The 17,194-nt window shown below is 40.6% G+C and overlaps 1 protein-coding gene across 1 annotated transcript in view; it reads right to left on the bottom strand.

The window, feature by feature from the left end:
* The window catches only part of TAOK3 (TAO kinase 3), a 226,199-nt gene that overhangs the window by 48,885 nt on the left and 160,120 nt on the right, over positions 1-17,194 (bottom strand). The window contains exons 11-13 of the mRNA XM_008004888.3: positions 16,980-17,061; positions 4,483-4,650; positions 2,151-2,357 (exon numbers count right to left, since the gene is read on the bottom strand). Of these exons, the coding sequence (XP_008003079.1) occupies positions 2,151-2,357; positions 4,483-4,650; positions 16,980-17,061 (457 nt within the window). The remainder of the gene's footprint in view (positions 1-2,150; positions 2,358-4,482; positions 4,651-16,979; positions 17,062-17,194) is intronic.

Consider the following 17,194-nt stretch of genomic DNA (forward strand, 5'->3'; position numbering starts at 1 on the left):
TTTTTAGTAGAGACAGGGTTTTGCCATGTTGGCCAAGGTGGTCTTGAACTCCTGACCTCAAGTGATCCACCCTCCTAGGCCTACCAAAGCGCTGGAGTTACAGGCAGGAGCCACCATGCCCAGCTACAAGTTTCAGAATTACATATTCTGAATGTATATGTTATGTGTGTGTTTACTTGCTTAATCTCCCCTGCAGAAAATAAGCTCCATGCAGGCACAATGTCTGTTTTATTTCCTCTGGATCTGCAGGGTCTACCATATTTCCTGGCACATAGTAGAGGTTCCCTCCCTTTATCTGTTGAATAAATGAATAAGTTAATTGGTTCCAGAAAATCAACATGTGTCTTCCATTATTCATGACTGGGCATCAATATATTTTTTCCTACCTTTCCTTTTTTACTTTTTCTCCTAAGAAAAAACTACAGCCAGGCGCGATGGCTCACGCCTGTAATCCCAGCACTTTGGGAGGCTGAGGTGGGTGGATCACGAGGTCAGTAGTTCGAGACCAGCCTGACCAACATGGTGAAACCCCGTCTCTACTAAAAATACAAAAATTAGCCGGGACTGGTGGCACGTGCCTATAATCCCAGCTACTCGGGAGGCTGAGGCAGGAGAATCACTTGAACGTGGGAGGCGGAGGTTGCAGTGAGCCGAGATCATGCCATTGCACTCCAGCCTGGGCAAGAGAGCAAGACTCCATCTCAAAAAAAAAAAAAAGTACAGCCAACAGAAGTGAAAACAATTCTTAAACATGCTGTCTCACTGCAGTTAGAATGTGATCACTGGCACTCATTAAAACAAGCGCATACATTCCTTACATATACTTAATAAAAAAGATTATAAGGGATTCTCTTCTATAATTCCATATTATGGACTGTTTATCTAAGGTCTCTCAAAATATCTTTGAAGAATTCCTACAAAGAATTATATTTTTCATAAAGTATTTCAACTTATGAATCCTCAGAGCCTTGTATGAAATGAGAATTTTTAATTGGAAAAGAACACAAAAATAAAAAACAGAATAATTCACTCACAAGTCAGAATTTAAGGTTGGGTATGGTGGTGAATGCCTGTAACCCCAGGCACGGGAAGCCAAGGTGGAAGAACTGCTTGAAGCCAGGAGTTCGAGACCAGCCTGGGCAATATAGTGAGACCCCCATCTCTACAAAAAATTTAAAAAATTAGCCAAGTGTGGTGGCACACACCAGTAGTCCTAATTAGTTGAGAGGCTGAGTGGGGAGGATGGCTTGAGCCAGGAGTTTGAGGTTATAATGCACTATGATCATGCCACTGCACTCCAGCCTGAGTGACAGAATAAGACCCTATCATGATGCTTTTGTCATTGTGCATCATGATAAAAAATAAAAATTATTTAAGCTGGTAGAGAGCTAGCCTTAGAAGAACAATAAACAATCAATCCAAGAAATGGTAGAAAATAGTAGAAACTGACTCTAAAACAAATGGTATGTTGGGAATAAAGATTAAGAAACACTTTTTTGTTTTTGAGATGGAATTTCGCTTGTCACCCAGGCTGGAGTGTAATGGCGTGATCTTGGCTCACTGCAACCTCCGCCTCTTGGGTTCAAGTGATTCTCCTGCCTCAGCCTCCCGAGTAGCTGGGATTACAGGCGTGTGCCACCATGCCTGGCTAAGTTTTTGTATTTTTAGTAGAGACGGGGTTTTGCCATGTTGGCCAGGCTGGTCTCGAACTCCTGACCTCAGGTGATCGGCCTGCTTTGGTCTCCCAAAGGGCTAGGATTACAGGCATGAGCCACCGCGCCCAGCTAAGAAATATACTTTTGAAAGAGCATACTTCTAAAAGGGCACAACCAACAGGTTATGCTCAGGAAGACTTAAGGTCTACAGTATTAAGATCACTGGTTTAGAGAAGGACTTACCAAATTCTTCAACTTATATATTGATGATGATGGACATCAGAGTAATGAGAGAGGGAGATGAAGAAATAGGCACAGATGTAGGCTGTGTAGTCCTTTGTTACTTTTTGACTGTAAGAAAACTGTCACATGCCAAGTGTAGTCCCATACTGCAGTTGCAAAAAGGTAACTGAAACATCTGGAAGCTAAGTGACTTGAACTGGATTCACTATGATTGACAAAGCCCACCTCTGTGGAGGGTATCATGAAACGTACCTTCTTGTGCACGACAGAGGAGCTGGAATTGATTGTGCTTTCATCGTCGTGCATCATGACAAGTTCAGAACTGCTCTCATCCATGACCTCCTGCATGCTATTCACACTGCTGCTCTGGCTGCCTGTGCTCACGGACATGCTTGGAATGGAATGGTTGCTGTCCAGGCTGTCCATTTCCCTGTTCAGGCTGGTTCCATGTTCACTGTCCTATAAAAATGGGGCATTGAGGTTAGAAGAGACTGAAGATAAAGAGTCAATCCATTGACTAAAGTATCAAGCACACTCAATTTTGTAGTGTCAAGTTGCTTTTCTGCCAAATCTGCAAAGATGAACTTTTTATGTACTGGCTCCACTACTCCTCCACCATTTTCAGACATCTCAAATTCGCTTCTTATACCTTCCCCAGGGGCCATTCTGGACATCTGGTCATAAGGCTCCAAATGCTGCCATCCCAGGGCTTTCCCCTGTCATAGGCACTATCATATTATCGTGTTGCTACTCAGTAAGCAAAATCAAGCCAGGTTTGTAAGGGACTTTCTGGAACATCAAGGAGCTAGAGGAAGACTGCCGGCCACTACACAGGTGAGTTCTAGGATATCTGCAAAGACAGCAGTGGTGACTTGAAAAAGTAGAGTGGAAAGAGTTTTCAGATATTTGACAAGCAATATGCTTCCTCTGCAAGTCATTATTGAGTAACTTCATATCTAAGCAGGGATATTAATTCTACTTTCCTGGACAGGTAATTAGTCTGCCTCCCTCAAGCAATTCTATCATGCTTATCTCTGTAATCTTATTAAATATATCTGTTAAATAATACTGGTATTCATCACTACTGGCCCAAAGACTACTATTTGAAAAGTGGTAAAATAATCAGAACATATAATTTATCCATCACAGTGGGATATCTTTTGATATAAGATTGAATAATATAATTAAATCCATTTAGCTACAAATAAACCTTGTTCTCAAAGAACCATACTGTACACATATAACTTTAATAAACTGTTACTTAGCCATGGCAATATAAAAAATTACTGGGTAATATAAAATGGAAGATAATACATTATATTTTTAATAGGCTTATTTTCCCAATTAAAGGGGATCATTTCTAAATATGCAATCAAGAAATTTTATAGTTCAATGCAACTTTCTGAGCTTCATTTTTAGAATTATTGATAAAATACTTTTATGTTTATTTTACTTTCTATTAAAAAGCTAAAATACATTCATTCTTCATTCTTGTCTTCCTTTGTATTTCAATTTAGAGGAAGAAGAGTCCCGTCTCTTATTCAAGGCTAATTCCTCCACTAATACTCTTGTTGTTATTCTATGTTCTGAAATCCTGCCTCTTTAACTACATCCCTTTCTTCTATCTTCTGACTCTGCCCTGGCTCCATCTCTACTGCATTTAAAGATGAAGAAGCCTATCTTATATTTATGGACCTCTCTACATGCTGCCCACTCTTACTTTTCCTTTTTAACCCAATTTCGGAATCTTAACGTAATTACTTTTTTTGCTGTCTCCGCCTTATCAAATCCCATGAATTATACAACCCCAGTAATCTACTATTCATTCTACCTAGTCCTGTAAAACTGCTTTTACTAAGGTCATTAAGGATTCTCTAATTGAAAACTTCTATCTGTATACCGGCAAGAGTATATAATGCCAGGACCTTAAACTCAAAAGGCACGAAACTGAAATCATCCTAAACCTACTCTTTCTCCCTGGTTCATTTTCTCTGTTCTTGGTAGTGACATACTCCTAGCCACTCAGGCTCAAATGCTCAGAGTCACCTTAAACTTCTCCTCATCTGTCACTGTCAATGGGAAGCCATGGATTATCAAATCTACCTCTATGATGCTTCTCAAAAGTGTTCCTTTTTCCTCATTCACATTGACACTGCCCTTATTACCTCTTGCGTGGACTAGTAGCCAGGATGTTGCCCATTCAAATCCATGTTACACTCTGTTGCCAGAATAATCTTCCTAAAGCACAACACCTTTCTGAGTCTAGAATACCCTATGCCCATTTGTCAGAAACCACCCACATTATGTCCTCCAGGAAACCTTCACTAATCCCACCAGCAGACTTATTTTCTCCCCATGATGGACCCCTGGGGAGAAAATAAGGGGGAACACCTCTGTAGCACTTTTCATATTTTGCCTTATATAAGTGTTATTTTATGAACGTCTCTTGTACAACCCTTCATGTCTCTTAAGGCAGACAGCATCAATTAATTTTTATCCTCAAAAGTTCTTCAGAGTGCCCAGTCTAGAACTTTTTCACATAGGGGGCATTCTAAAAGTACCTGCTAAAATAAATTAAACCTACTTCCTCATCCTCCTGTGACTCATTCAAGGGTCCATTTCGTGTCTCTTGGAAAAGTATTTTTTTCATTTTTCGGTACTGTAGGTTATCTAGCTCACGAACAGCATCTTTTGTCCTCTGTATGAGGTCAATGAGGACACGTATTGGCCGGTCTCGTCGAACAAAGTCATGCTGATTGAGGGAGGAGAAAAAAATAAATTGATAATGAAGAAACATCCTTAGGTGCAAGGTACAGATATCAAAGACATAGAGAATCATAAAATAGTTCTATGGATATTACAGAAATAACAAAATATGATTTTCATGTCATGTGTCCTTTCATATTTTGTAAATCTCATAAAGAGATAGCTATGCTTTTATTTCTTCTTCTTCCTTAAGCCCCGTTTTGTGGATATGAGAATTCTTTTTAAAAATTGTACATATTGCCAGGCACGGTGGCTCATGCCTGTGATCCCTGCGCTTTGGGAGGCCGAGGCGGGTGGATCATGAGGTCAGGAGTTCAAGACCGGCCTGGCCAAGATAGTGAAACCCTGTCTCTACTAAAAATATAAAAAATTAGCCAGGTGTGGTGGCACGTGTCTGTAGTCCCAGCTACTCCGGAGGCTGAGGCAGAGAATTGCTTAAACCTGGAGGGTGGAGCTTGCAGTGAGCCCAGATTGCGCCACTGCACTCCAGCCTGGGTGACAGAGCAAGACTTGGTCTCAAAAAAAAAAAAAAATTGTACATATTTAAAGTATATGGCAAGATATTTTGATACACATACAAATAGTGAAATGATTTCTACAGTTAAGCAAATTAACATATCTGTGATCTCATACAGTTACTTTTTGGTGGCAAAAGTACCAAAAATCTTTAGTCTTAGCAAATTTCCCAGATATAATACAGTATTATCAACTATAGTCCTCATGCTGTACACTGGATCTCTACACTTATTTATCCTGCATAACTAAAACTTTGTACCGTTTGACTTTTATCTTTCCATTCCCCACCTCTTTCAACCACCTTTAATTTTGTGTTTTATTCTTTTGTTTAGTTTCCTCAAATAAGTGAGATTGTACACTATTTTTTTGTGTGTCTGGTTGATCTCACTTCGAATAATGTCTTCTGGGTTCACATGTATTGCTGCAAATGGCAGGACCACTTTCTAAGACTATATATAAAATAAATATTATAAATAAATATATAAAAAATATAATAAAATATTATTCAGTCATATATATGATTGAGTCTTAAATGTCTATATCACATGCACCATAATTTCTTCTATCCTTTCATCCACTGATGAATACATAGGCTGTTTCCTTATTTTGGATATAGTGAAAAATGCTGTGATGAACATGGGGGCACAGATATTTTTATGAGGTGCTGACTTCATTTTCTTCAGATGTATAACCAGCAGCGGGATTACTGGAACGAATAACATTCTGATTTTTGGGTTTCAGAGGAACCTCCATACTGTTTTCCATAATGGCAACCCCAATCTACATTCCCACCAACAGCATATAAGGATTCCCTTTTCTCTATACCCTTGCCACTTGTTATTGCTTATCTTTTTTGATAATAGCCTTTCTAACAGGTATGAGGTGACAGCTCATTGTGGTTTTCATTTCCATGTCCCTAATGATTAGTGAATGTTGAGTATTTTTTCATATGAGAATTCTTGAGGTTCACTTTATCATATAAGTAATAAAAAAATCACCAGAACTTTAAGAAGTAGCAGGTAGGCTTGTAACTTTTATTTTATTTTATTTTATTTTTTTTTTTTTGAGACAGAGTCTGGCTCTGTCGCCCAGGCTGGAGTGCAGTGGCAGGATCTCCGCTCACTGCAAGCTCCGCCTCCCGGGTTCACGCCATTCTCCTGCCTCAGCCTCCCGAGTAGCTGGGACTACAGGTGCCTGCCACCTCACCCGGCTAGTTTTTTGTATTTTTTAGTAGAGACGGGGTTTCACCGTGTTAGCCAGGATGGTCTCGATCTCCTGACCTCGTGATCTCTCCGTCTCGGCCTCCCAAAGTGCTGAGATTACAGGCTTGAGCCACCGCGCCCGGCCTAGGCTTGTAACTTTTAAATCTGAAACTATATAATAAGCCAAAGCAATACAGAGTATAGTCTATTCTTTTTTTTCTTTTGAGATGGAGTCTCACTCTGTCGCCCAGGCTAGAGTGCAGTGGTGTGATCTTGGCTCACTGCAACCTCCACCTCCTGGGTTCAAACAATTCTCCTGACTTAGCCTCCCGAGTAGCTGGGATTACAGGCATGCGCCACCACGCCTGGCTAATTTTTGTATTTTTAGTAGAGACGAGGTTTCACTATTTTGCCCAGGCTGGTCTTAAACTCCTGAGCTCAAGTGATCCACCTGCCTCAGCCTCCCAAAGTGATGGGATTATAGGCGTGAGCCACCGCACCGCACCTTGGTCTATTCTTACTATAATTTGCCTCAATCCTCACTCCCATATGCATTATCCCTTGAAAAACAGACTTGTGAATATTTTATTTTCTATTTCTGTGGTCATATAGTGTATGCTTGAAAATATGCCAGCTGTTCAATTTATCCAGAGGTCAAAATTCTGGCAACTTCATTTCCCCAATAGGAAAAAGGGTCTCTGAGGAGTGAAAACAACTGCTCTAAAGTACATAAATTATTCTTGATATAAACGTCCCTCACTTTCAATATTATTAATGATTGTTACATAATCTGGTTTCCTAGTTTCTCAGCCCATAGCAGGTTAGACAGAGAGTAACAGTGGAGAAGTAGGCCTGGCGCGGTGGCTCACGTCTATAATCTAGCACTTTTGGAGGCTGAGGCGGGTGGATTACTGGAGATCAGGAGTTCAAGACCAGCCTGGCCAACATGGTGAAACCCCGTCTCTACTAAAAATACAAAATTAGCTGGGTGTGGTGGTGCGCATCTGTAATCCCAGCTACTCGGGAGGCTGAGGCAGCAGAATTGCTTGAACCTGGGAGGCAGAAGTTGAAGTGAGCTAAGATCACGCCGTTGCACTCCAGCCTGGGCAAAAAGAGTAAAACTCCACCTCAAAAAAAAAAAAAAAAAAAAAAAAAAGAGTGGAGGAGTAAAGGATTGAGAACTGAGAAAGGTAGGGTTACCACCTGTTGTAAAAAGAAGCATCTTTTGTAAGTTCTCTGACTGCTGGAGAGTAGAGAAAGAGAGAAAAATTTTATGACTAACAGACCTATCAACCAAACAAACAAATAATAATAAAACAGGTTTGTGGGCTATTTTGCAAAAGGGCAAATGCCCCTTATATAGCCCCTTTTATGCCTCAAGAGTTCATGAAACACTGTCTCTGAGCCCTCAAGAAGTGACATTAGACTGGGTGTGGTGGCTCACATCTGTAATCCCAGCACTTTGGGAGGCCAAGGCAGGCTGATCACTTGAGGTCAGGAGTTCGAGACTAGCCTGGCCAACGTGGTGAAACCCCGTCTCTACTACAAATACAAAAAATTAGTTGGGCATTGTGATGCACGCCTGTAATCCCAGCAACTCGGGAGGCTGATGCAGGAGAATCGCTTGAATCTGGGAGGCAGAGGTTGCAGTGAGCCGAGATTGCGCCAAAACACTCTAGCCTGGGCGACAGAGTGGAAAAAAAAAAAAAAGGGTGAAAGGAGGAAACTTTATTTTTTAAAGCAAAAAGTTCAGTTATGTGGAAAATTTACTTCTGTAAAATTATAATTTGAAGACATTGGGAAAATTTGATACAATGCAGTGGGCCTTAGCTGATGAAATGAATTTAATTTCTTTATAATTTAAACAGATAAAAAATAATAGGGCCCTTGTGAGAAAACAATCTATATGTCTTGTGGTTCTACATTCTGACTCTGTTAGAGGAATTGCAGTTTTTGCTGTTGCTTTTATAAAATACCTCTTCCTAGGCAGAGTCCTTTTTGAATAAAAACACCATTCCCAGCAGCAAGTGTAGCCTGCACATTTCAAGGATGAGAAAGAAAGGAAGAAAGTATGATCATTTTCCTCCTCCAGTGCTTACAAAGAGCGAATCGGGTTTTAGTAAACTTAAAACTATGACTTAACGTCACAGAATTTTCTAATGGGAATGCCTCTTAGAAAATTTTCTGTTTCAAGGCTGGGCATGGTGGCTCATGCCTGTGATCTCAGCACTTTGGGAGGCCAAGGCAGGCAGATCACCTGAGGCTAAGAGTTCAAGAGCTGCCTGGCCAACATGGCGAAACCCCATCTCTACTAAAAACACCAAAATTAGGGACTGGGCATGGTGGCTCACAATTGTAATTCCAGCACTTGGTGAAGCTGAGGCAGGGGGATCACATGAGGTCAGGAGTCCAAGACCAGTCCGGCCAACATGGTGAAACTCCATCTCTACTAAAAATACAAAAATTAGCGGGGCGTGTTGGCACGTGCCTGTAGTCCTAGCTACTCAGGAGGCTGAGGCAGGAGAATTGCTTGAACTTGGGAGGCAGAGGCTGAAGTGAGCTGAGATCATGCCACTGCACTCCAGCCTAGGTGATAGAGACTCTGCTTCAAAATAAATAAATAAATAAATAATAAATAAAAATAAAAAATACCAAAATTATCCAGGCGTGGTGATGCCCACCTATAGTCCCAGGTACTCGGGAGGCTGAGTCATGAGAATCAGTTGAGCCTGGGTGACACAGAAAGACTCTGTCTCAAAAAAAAAAAAAAGAGAAAAGAAATTTTTTCTTTTTCAAGTGAGGAAATTCGGGCCCTGAGAAGTTAGGTGATTTCCACAGCTAATTAGTGGAAGAGCTACAGTTGCAACTCAGGCTTTAAAACTTTTTTTCTGCAGGGGGTGTGGGTGGTGGTGGTTATTTTCTGGTGTCCTACTACCATAATTAGCTCTCTAAAATACAGGTATGATCATTCATTGCAACAGATACTACATGCCACTAATCCCCCATTCCAACCTCTTTTTTTTTTTTTTATCTGAGACAAAGTCTCACTCTATCACCCAGGCTAGACGGCAGTGGCGCAATCTCAGTTCACTGCAACCTCCGCCTCCCAGGTTCAAGCGATTCTTGTGCCTCAGCCTCCCCAGTAGCTGGGATTACAGGTGTGCGCCACTACGCCTGGCTACTTTTTGTATTTTTAGTAGAGATGGGGTTTCACTGTGTTGGCCAGGCTGGTCTCAAACTCCTGACCTTAGGTGATCCGCCCACCTCGGCCTCCCAAAGCGCTGGTATTACAGGCATGAGTCACAGCTTTCAGCCTGAATCTCTCTCTCTCTCTCTTTTTTTTTTTTTGCCTTACTTTAAACATGAGAAAGTAAAGGAACTGAACCCACACCTCCTTTGTGGTTACAGATTACACAGTGACTATGTTCTGGCCAGTGAGAGGTAGGCAGATGTTCTTGAGGAAGGTTTTATTTTCTAGAATAAAAAGGCAAGACACATAAGGAGAAGGTGTTTTACTCTTTGTTCTCTCTCCTTCTTCCTGCTTGGAATTAAAACTTGAGTCCTGGCAATGTAGCAGCCATTTTATGACAAAGACAATAAAAGCTACATGCTAAGGATGGTGAAGTAGAAAGAAAGAGCTTGGGTCGATGATGACATTGTTGAGCTGCTTAGAGCTTTGGACTGCTTACTTCACTTCCTTTTCCAATGTCCTGGACTTCCTATTACATGAGATAAACTCTTACCTGTTTAAGCCTTTTACAAACAGATACACTCTACATCTTAATATCTCACTGTCCCTTAGATAAAGTGTAGCCTTTTACAACCAGGTTCCTGCTTGTATTTCTAGGTTTAAATCTAGTCATTGCTACTCCTCCTTCCTACACAATGGTACATTCCAGGGAGTTCTAAACCCGTGCATACCTTTCACACCGCTAGGCCTTTGCCTTCACATCTCTATGTTCTCTCTGCCTGCAATCCCATCTCCTCATTTTTTTTTAAATTTTTATTTTTTGAGACAGAGTCTTGCGTCTTGCTCTGTCGCCAGGCTGGAGGGCAGTGGCATGATCTCAGCTCACCGCAACCTCCACCTCCCGAATTCAAGCGATTCCCCTGCCTCAGCCTCCCAAGTAGCTGGGATTATAGGCATGCGCCACCACGCCCAGCTAATTTTTCATATTTTAGTAGAGACGAGGTTTCACCATGTTGGCCAAGATGGTCTCAATCTCCTGACCTCGTGATCTGCCCGCCTCGGCCTCCAAAAGTGCTGGGATTACATACGTGAGCCACTGTACCCGGCCTCCTCATTGTTTTTAAAAGCCCACTGTTCTCCAAACCCCCACAACTGGAATGTCCTCAGACTCTTTTAAAAGGACAATTTTATTGTTCTCAAAAATACTTTACTTTCCACATTCAAATAACACAGAAAAATGCAAAAAAAAAAAAAAAAAAGAAAGAAAGAAAATCAGCCGGGCGTGGTAGCTCATGCCTGTAATCCCAGCACTTTGGGAGGCCGAGGAGGGCGGATCACCTGAGGTTGGGAGTTCGAGACCAGCCTGAACCAACATGGAGAAACCCTGTCTCTACTAAAAATACAAAATTAGCCAGGCAGGGTGGCACATGCCTGTAATCCCAGCTACTAGGGAGGGTGAGGCAGGAGAATCGCTTGAACCTGGGAGGTGGAGGTTGCAGTGAGCCAAGACTGTGCCATTGCACTCCAGCCTGGGCAACAAGACTGAAACTCCATCTCCAAAAAAAAAAAAAAAAAAAAAATCACCTGAAATTCTACCATCTCGAAATAAATACATAAATATTAAGTTACAGAATATCATTTTAGACATGTCCCTCTCTTTCTCTCAGAACAATGAATAACTATAAATCGTTTTACATGGGAATCTTATTATACAAGCTAATTTTAAGTATAATCGATTAAATTAAGGTATACTTGAATTTAACAGAATTAGAAGAGATTGAATTAAAACAATTGCGTAGGCTGGGCATGGTGGCTCATGCCTGTAATCCCAGCACTGTGGAAGGCCGAGGCGGGTGGATTACTTGAGGTCAGGAGTTTGAGACCAGCCCAGACAACAGGGTGAAACCCTCTGTCCACTAAAAATAGAAAAACTAGCCAGACGTGGTGGCGTGTGCCTGTAATCCCAGCTGCTCAGGAGGCTGAGGCAGGAGAATCTCTTGAACCCGAGAGGCGGACGTTGCAGTGAGCTGAGATATCACCACTGCACTCCAGCCTGTGCAATGGCTTGAGACTCTGTCACACACACTGAGACACACACATACACACACACACAAATTAAAAAATGAAACTGCTTAACTTTAGTTGTAATTTCTTCACTAAAAGAGTTATCTGTTCCTAAAAGACCTTCTAAAGTTAAAAAAAAATTATTAAAGGCTTTATGATATTGAAGTTACTTTAGTTCTTTTGTCCTATATATTTTAAGAAATATTATTGTTCATCTACTCCTAAAGATAAGGAAATTTGTATGCATATGTTTTTCCTGCCCTAGATTTTTCTAATTACATTATTTTTACATTGCAAATGTTTATAACATTTATATCTGTCCTTTAACCATTTCGATAATTTTACCTCAGTTGTTTATTTAAATGGATTAAGTGTGAAAGTGATGTTTTAATGTCAGGGCAAAAATGTGTGGAAAAGATGGATTATTGAAAAATATTTGGGAGTAAGTAGATAGTTTAACTGGGGGGGGAAAAAAGGTAGATTTTTACCTTACACCTTGTAACAAATTTTTGCATAACTCTCCCCACCTCCTCTCCACAAAACATCAGCATAAAGAATGTCAAAAGAGAAATAGGAAAAAAAAAATCCAAGATCTACTATAAATTAAAAAGGAAATACAAATAGCTTTTCAACATATGAGAGAGATGATCAACATCTCCCATAATGAGAAATACCAATTAAAACTATAGTGAGAAAAGTTTTCACTGATCTGACAAAGTTCAAAAAGTATCAGTCTTCATACTTTCACAGTGGGACTATAACTTGGTACAAATGCTTTGAAGGACAAATGGGCGATATCTATGTAAATTTAAAATCCACATTGATGAGCAATTCCACTTCTAGGAATTTATTTATTTATTTTTATTTTTATTTATTTTTTATTTTTTTGAGATGGAGTCTTGCTCTATTGCCTAGGCTGGAGTGCAGTGGCACGATCTTGGCTCACTGCAACCTCCGCCTCCTGGGTTCAAGTGATTCTCCTGCCTTGGCTTCCCGAGTAGCTGGGATTACCGATGCATGCAACCATGCCCAGCTAATTTTTGTATTTTTAGTAGAGACAAGGTTTCACCATGTTGGCCAGGTTGGTCTTGAACTCCTGACCTTGTGATCTGCCCACCTTGGCCCCCCAAAGTGTGCTGGGATTACAGGCATGAGCCACCATGCCCGGCTGGAATTTATTCTTAAGATATTCTTACACAGGTACAAAATGCCATATACATGAGGATATTAATTGCAGCACAGTTTGTAATATCAAAAGATTGGAAACATCCTAAATGGGTTGGTTAAACAAATTATGGTCCATCTGAGAATATTATGGAGCCATTAAAAAGAACGAGGTATCTTTGCATGTAGTAATACAAAACAATATCCTAAGCATACTGTAAAGTAAAAAGAAAAATCAGGGTGGAATGGTTTTAATGGTTTACTGTCATTTGTGCAAAAAATAAAAACAATATTTACTTTTATATGCATAAAATATCTCTAGAAGGAGAGGTACAAAATAGGTGCAGTGGTTGCTAGTGAGGGGGCCTGAAATGGGAGGGAGATTTCTTTTTCATGTTCTACCTTCTCTTGTTATTTTTTGAGACAGAGTCTCGCTGTTGCCCAGGCTGGAGTGCAGGGGCACCATCTTGGCTCACTGCAACCTCCCAGGTTCAAGCGATTCTCCTGCCTCAGCCACCCGATTAAGCTGGGACTACAGGTGTGAACCACCATGCCTGGCTAATACTTGTATTTTTAGTAGAAATGGGGCTTCTGCATGTTGGCCAGGCTGGTCTTGAACTTCTGGCCTCAGGTGATCTGCCCACTTCAGCCTCCTAAAGTGCTGGGATTATAGGTGTGAGCCATTGCACCCGGCTCTTCTTCTTCTTCCTTTTTATTTTGAGACAGGGTTTCATTCCCATCACCCAGGTTGAAGTGCAATGGCAGGATCTTAGCTCACGGCAACCTCTGCCTCCCAGGCTCAAGTCATTCTCCTGTTTGAGCCTTCCAAGCAGCTGGGACTACAGGCGCGTGCCACTGCACCTGGCTAATTTTTGCAGAGACGGGGTTTCGTCATGTCCAGGCTGGTCTTGAATACCTAGGTTCAAGTGATCTGCCTGCCTCAGCCTCCCAAAGTGCTGGGATTACAGGTGTGAGGCACTGTGCCCAGCTCCATGTTCTACCTTCTACTATATTTTTCCTTTTGGAAATTTGTATGACCTATTCAAAATGAAGAACATACCGCTTCTTTAGCCATGCAAAATAAATAAAAAAATATTTGGGAAGGGGCCTCTTTAAATTCAATATTTACCGCCAGCCCTTCTACCAGTTTCTCCAGTCCCTCATTCATTCTTCCTCCCTGCCTTCCTCCCTCTTTTTCTTCTTTTTGCTTCATCTCTATATTGGCTAGATTCTGTTATTGATCAATTTTTAAAAGGAAAGCACTGGAAGGTTGCATTGCCTAAATTTGTGGGGTTTGAAGATGTCAGCTGCCTTTATAATTTAAGAACACCTTGGCTGGCTCACAATTCTTGGCTTTTATTTTATTTCCCTTAGAACTCTGCAAACATTTTTCTATTGTTTTCTGGCTTTGACTGTTCCTGAAGAGGTAGGTCTGGAGTCAGCTGGTTTATCCACCCCAAAATAAACTTTTTCAGTCTGTTTGTATGAATCTTTCTTTATTCTTGGAGTTCAGGGACTTCACCAGGACATGATTTATTGATCAACGAAGATCAGTTTCATGGTCCCCACTCTTCAGGGATCTGCTTAAATGTCACCTGCTTGAATGGCCTTCTCTCTACCTAAAACAGCAGTACCTGTCAATCTTGATGCCTAATTTATTTTTCTGCACAACACTTACCATCAACTGGCACCATAACATATATTTATTTCTTTTCTTTTTTCTTTTTATTTTTTTGAGACCTAGTGTCACTCTGTTGCCCAGGCTGGAGTGCAGTGACACGATCTTGGCTCACTGTAACCTCTGTCTTCCAGTTTCAAGCGATTCTCCTGCCTCAGCCTCCTGAGTAGCTGGGATTATAGGCACCTGCCACCACGCCCAGCTAATTTTTGTATTTTTAGTAGAGATGCATTTCACCATGTTGGCCAGGCTGGTCTCGAATTGGTGACCTCGTGATCCTCCCACCTCGGCCTCCCAAAGCGCTAGGATTATGGGCGTGAGCCACCATGCCCAGCCTACTTATTTCTTACTCCTTCTTGTAAGTTTCTTTTTTTTTTTTTTTTTTGAGACGGAGTCTTGCTCTGTCACCCAGGCTGCAGTGCAGTGGCACAATCTCGGCTCACTGCAAGCTCTGCCTCCTGGGTTCACGCCATTCTCCTGCCTCAGCCTCCCAAATAGCTGGGACTACAGGCGCCTGCCAACACGCCCGGCTAATTTTTTGTAGTTTTAGTAGAGACGGGGTTTCACTGTGTTAGCCAGGATGGTCTCAATCTCCTGACCTCGTGATCCGCCCACCTCAGCCTCCCAAAGTGCTGAGATTACAGGCATGAGCCACCGCGCCCGGCCCTTTCTTGTAAGTTTCATAAGGGCAGGCACTATGTTTTTATTGTGTATTACTGTATTCTCTGTGCTTAGAATAGGACTTGACACCCAGCAGACAATCAGTAAATATTTGATGAATAGTTGGCTCATTTGATTTGATGGAATCAAATCTAAGAAAGATCAAAACATTTATTTCCAGAAAAGTTTTCTTCAAGGATATCTTTAAATATCTTCTGCTCCATGTGTTTTGTTTTCTTTTTCAGGAATAATAGGTTGGCATATATTAGATCTCCTATGTCTTCCAAATGTATCGTTTTCTTTATACTCATCTTTATAACTTTTATTTTTTACACTTAATTCTATTTTATTTCCTTAAGCCTATTCACCATTGAAAACATCCTAAATGGGTTGGTTTACTACACGTTCGTTGCTTATAATATGATTTTTTAAATTGTTATGTTTTTCTCTTCCATTTTTTTCTTTACCTCTACCCATTTGCTTTTTATATCCTTTTGTTGTCTGTAATCCTTAACTTTAACATAGCCCAAATTTATTCACTTTTGTCTTTTTTTTAAAAGAGATGGTATTTTCACTCTATTGCCCAGGTTGGAGTGCAGTGGCACAATCATAACTCACTATAACCTCAAAAATCCTCCTGGGCTTACGTGATCCTCCTGCCTTAGCCTCCTGAGATGCTGGGGTTATAGGCATGAGTCACCAAACCCAGCTTCACATTTTTTTCCCTTTTATGGTAGTAATTTTTATGTCTTGGTTTTTTGTTTGTTTGTTTTTAAGATCTTTGTGTACTTCAAGGTAATAAAGATATTATTGTGTGTTTCTGGTGTTTCATTCTGGTTGCTATTTTCCCCTAAAGAAACATGGAAATGTTGCCACGTAGTTCATGTTTAAAACATGTAAGGGCTCCACAACAAAGGAGAACAAGATCAAGCCCTTTGTCCTGTTGCTTCTCTTACCATACTCCTATGACCTACCGCTCACAAGAAGAAAAAACTTACTTGTCACCTAGCCAAGGTGTTCTCAATTATAAAGGCAGACATTTTAAAGCTTTACAAATTGAGACAATACAACTCTTCTGAGTTTTTCTTAAAAACGAACAAACAAAACTGCTACACAATAAAAGTCAGCCATTCTAGAGATGGAAGAAACAGAAAGGGTTGAAAAACATACATGCAAAAAAAGGATTAAAGAAATCTGGACTATTGTGTGCCAAATAAAACATTCCTATTGTAAAAGATTTCCACATACTACACTGATATTGATGCAACACACTGCCTATGTATAAAGTCCACAGTGAAATATAACATGAAAAGAGATGCTTGGTGACAGTTAAATCAAATAAATGTGGTTAACGTGATACTCTTATCACTAACATGCCATAATACTATGTAAATGTCTACTCTATATAGTTATCATATACCTTCACTGCCTGAGGATTTGGCAACAAGCTAACTGAAAATCCCAGAGTTGGTGTTTGAACCACCGGCCAGCTCTGTCCTGAGACCACGGGATTAATATTTATGCAGACGTTAGGCCCAGGAACATCGCAATGATGACTAGAGCAAGGAGGAGAAATATTATGTGTTATAAGGTAAAAAAGGAACAGGGAGGGAGGGGAAAAAATGGAAAAGACAGGGGAAAAACTATCCACAGGGAATACATAGCACATACGTTGCAATAATCTTGCTATTTCTATGCCTAGCTACTTATCTCTGGATAAATGACAAGGCAGCACGTTCTAAACCACTTTGTCATGATGGGCTGCCAAAGCAATGATTTATTATATTCCACTATAACACGACTTTAAATCCCCCTCCTCAAATATAAATTTGAAAAATTACCCTTAACAGTTCCGCTGATGTTGGCCTTTCCTGAGGTATTTTCTGCAAGCAGTAATCAACAAATCTCCTAAAGGAGTCTGTCCTGTGTGTGCAAATACAAAAAAGAAAATAAACTCAGGGTCTGTAGAGCACACTGATTACTTAAAACAATTTTCATTCAAGAGAAATGCATTTAAGGAGATTTTAAAAAATAAATGCTTTAGAATATCGGGAGA

The sequence above is a fragment of the Chlorocebus sabaeus genome, chromosome 11 (genome assembly GCF_047675955.1).
Source record: "Chlorocebus sabaeus isolate Y175 chromosome 11, mChlSab1.0.hap1, whole genome shotgun sequence".
NCBI lineage: Eukaryota > Metazoa > Chordata > Mammalia > Primates > Cercopithecidae > Chlorocebus > Chlorocebus sabaeus.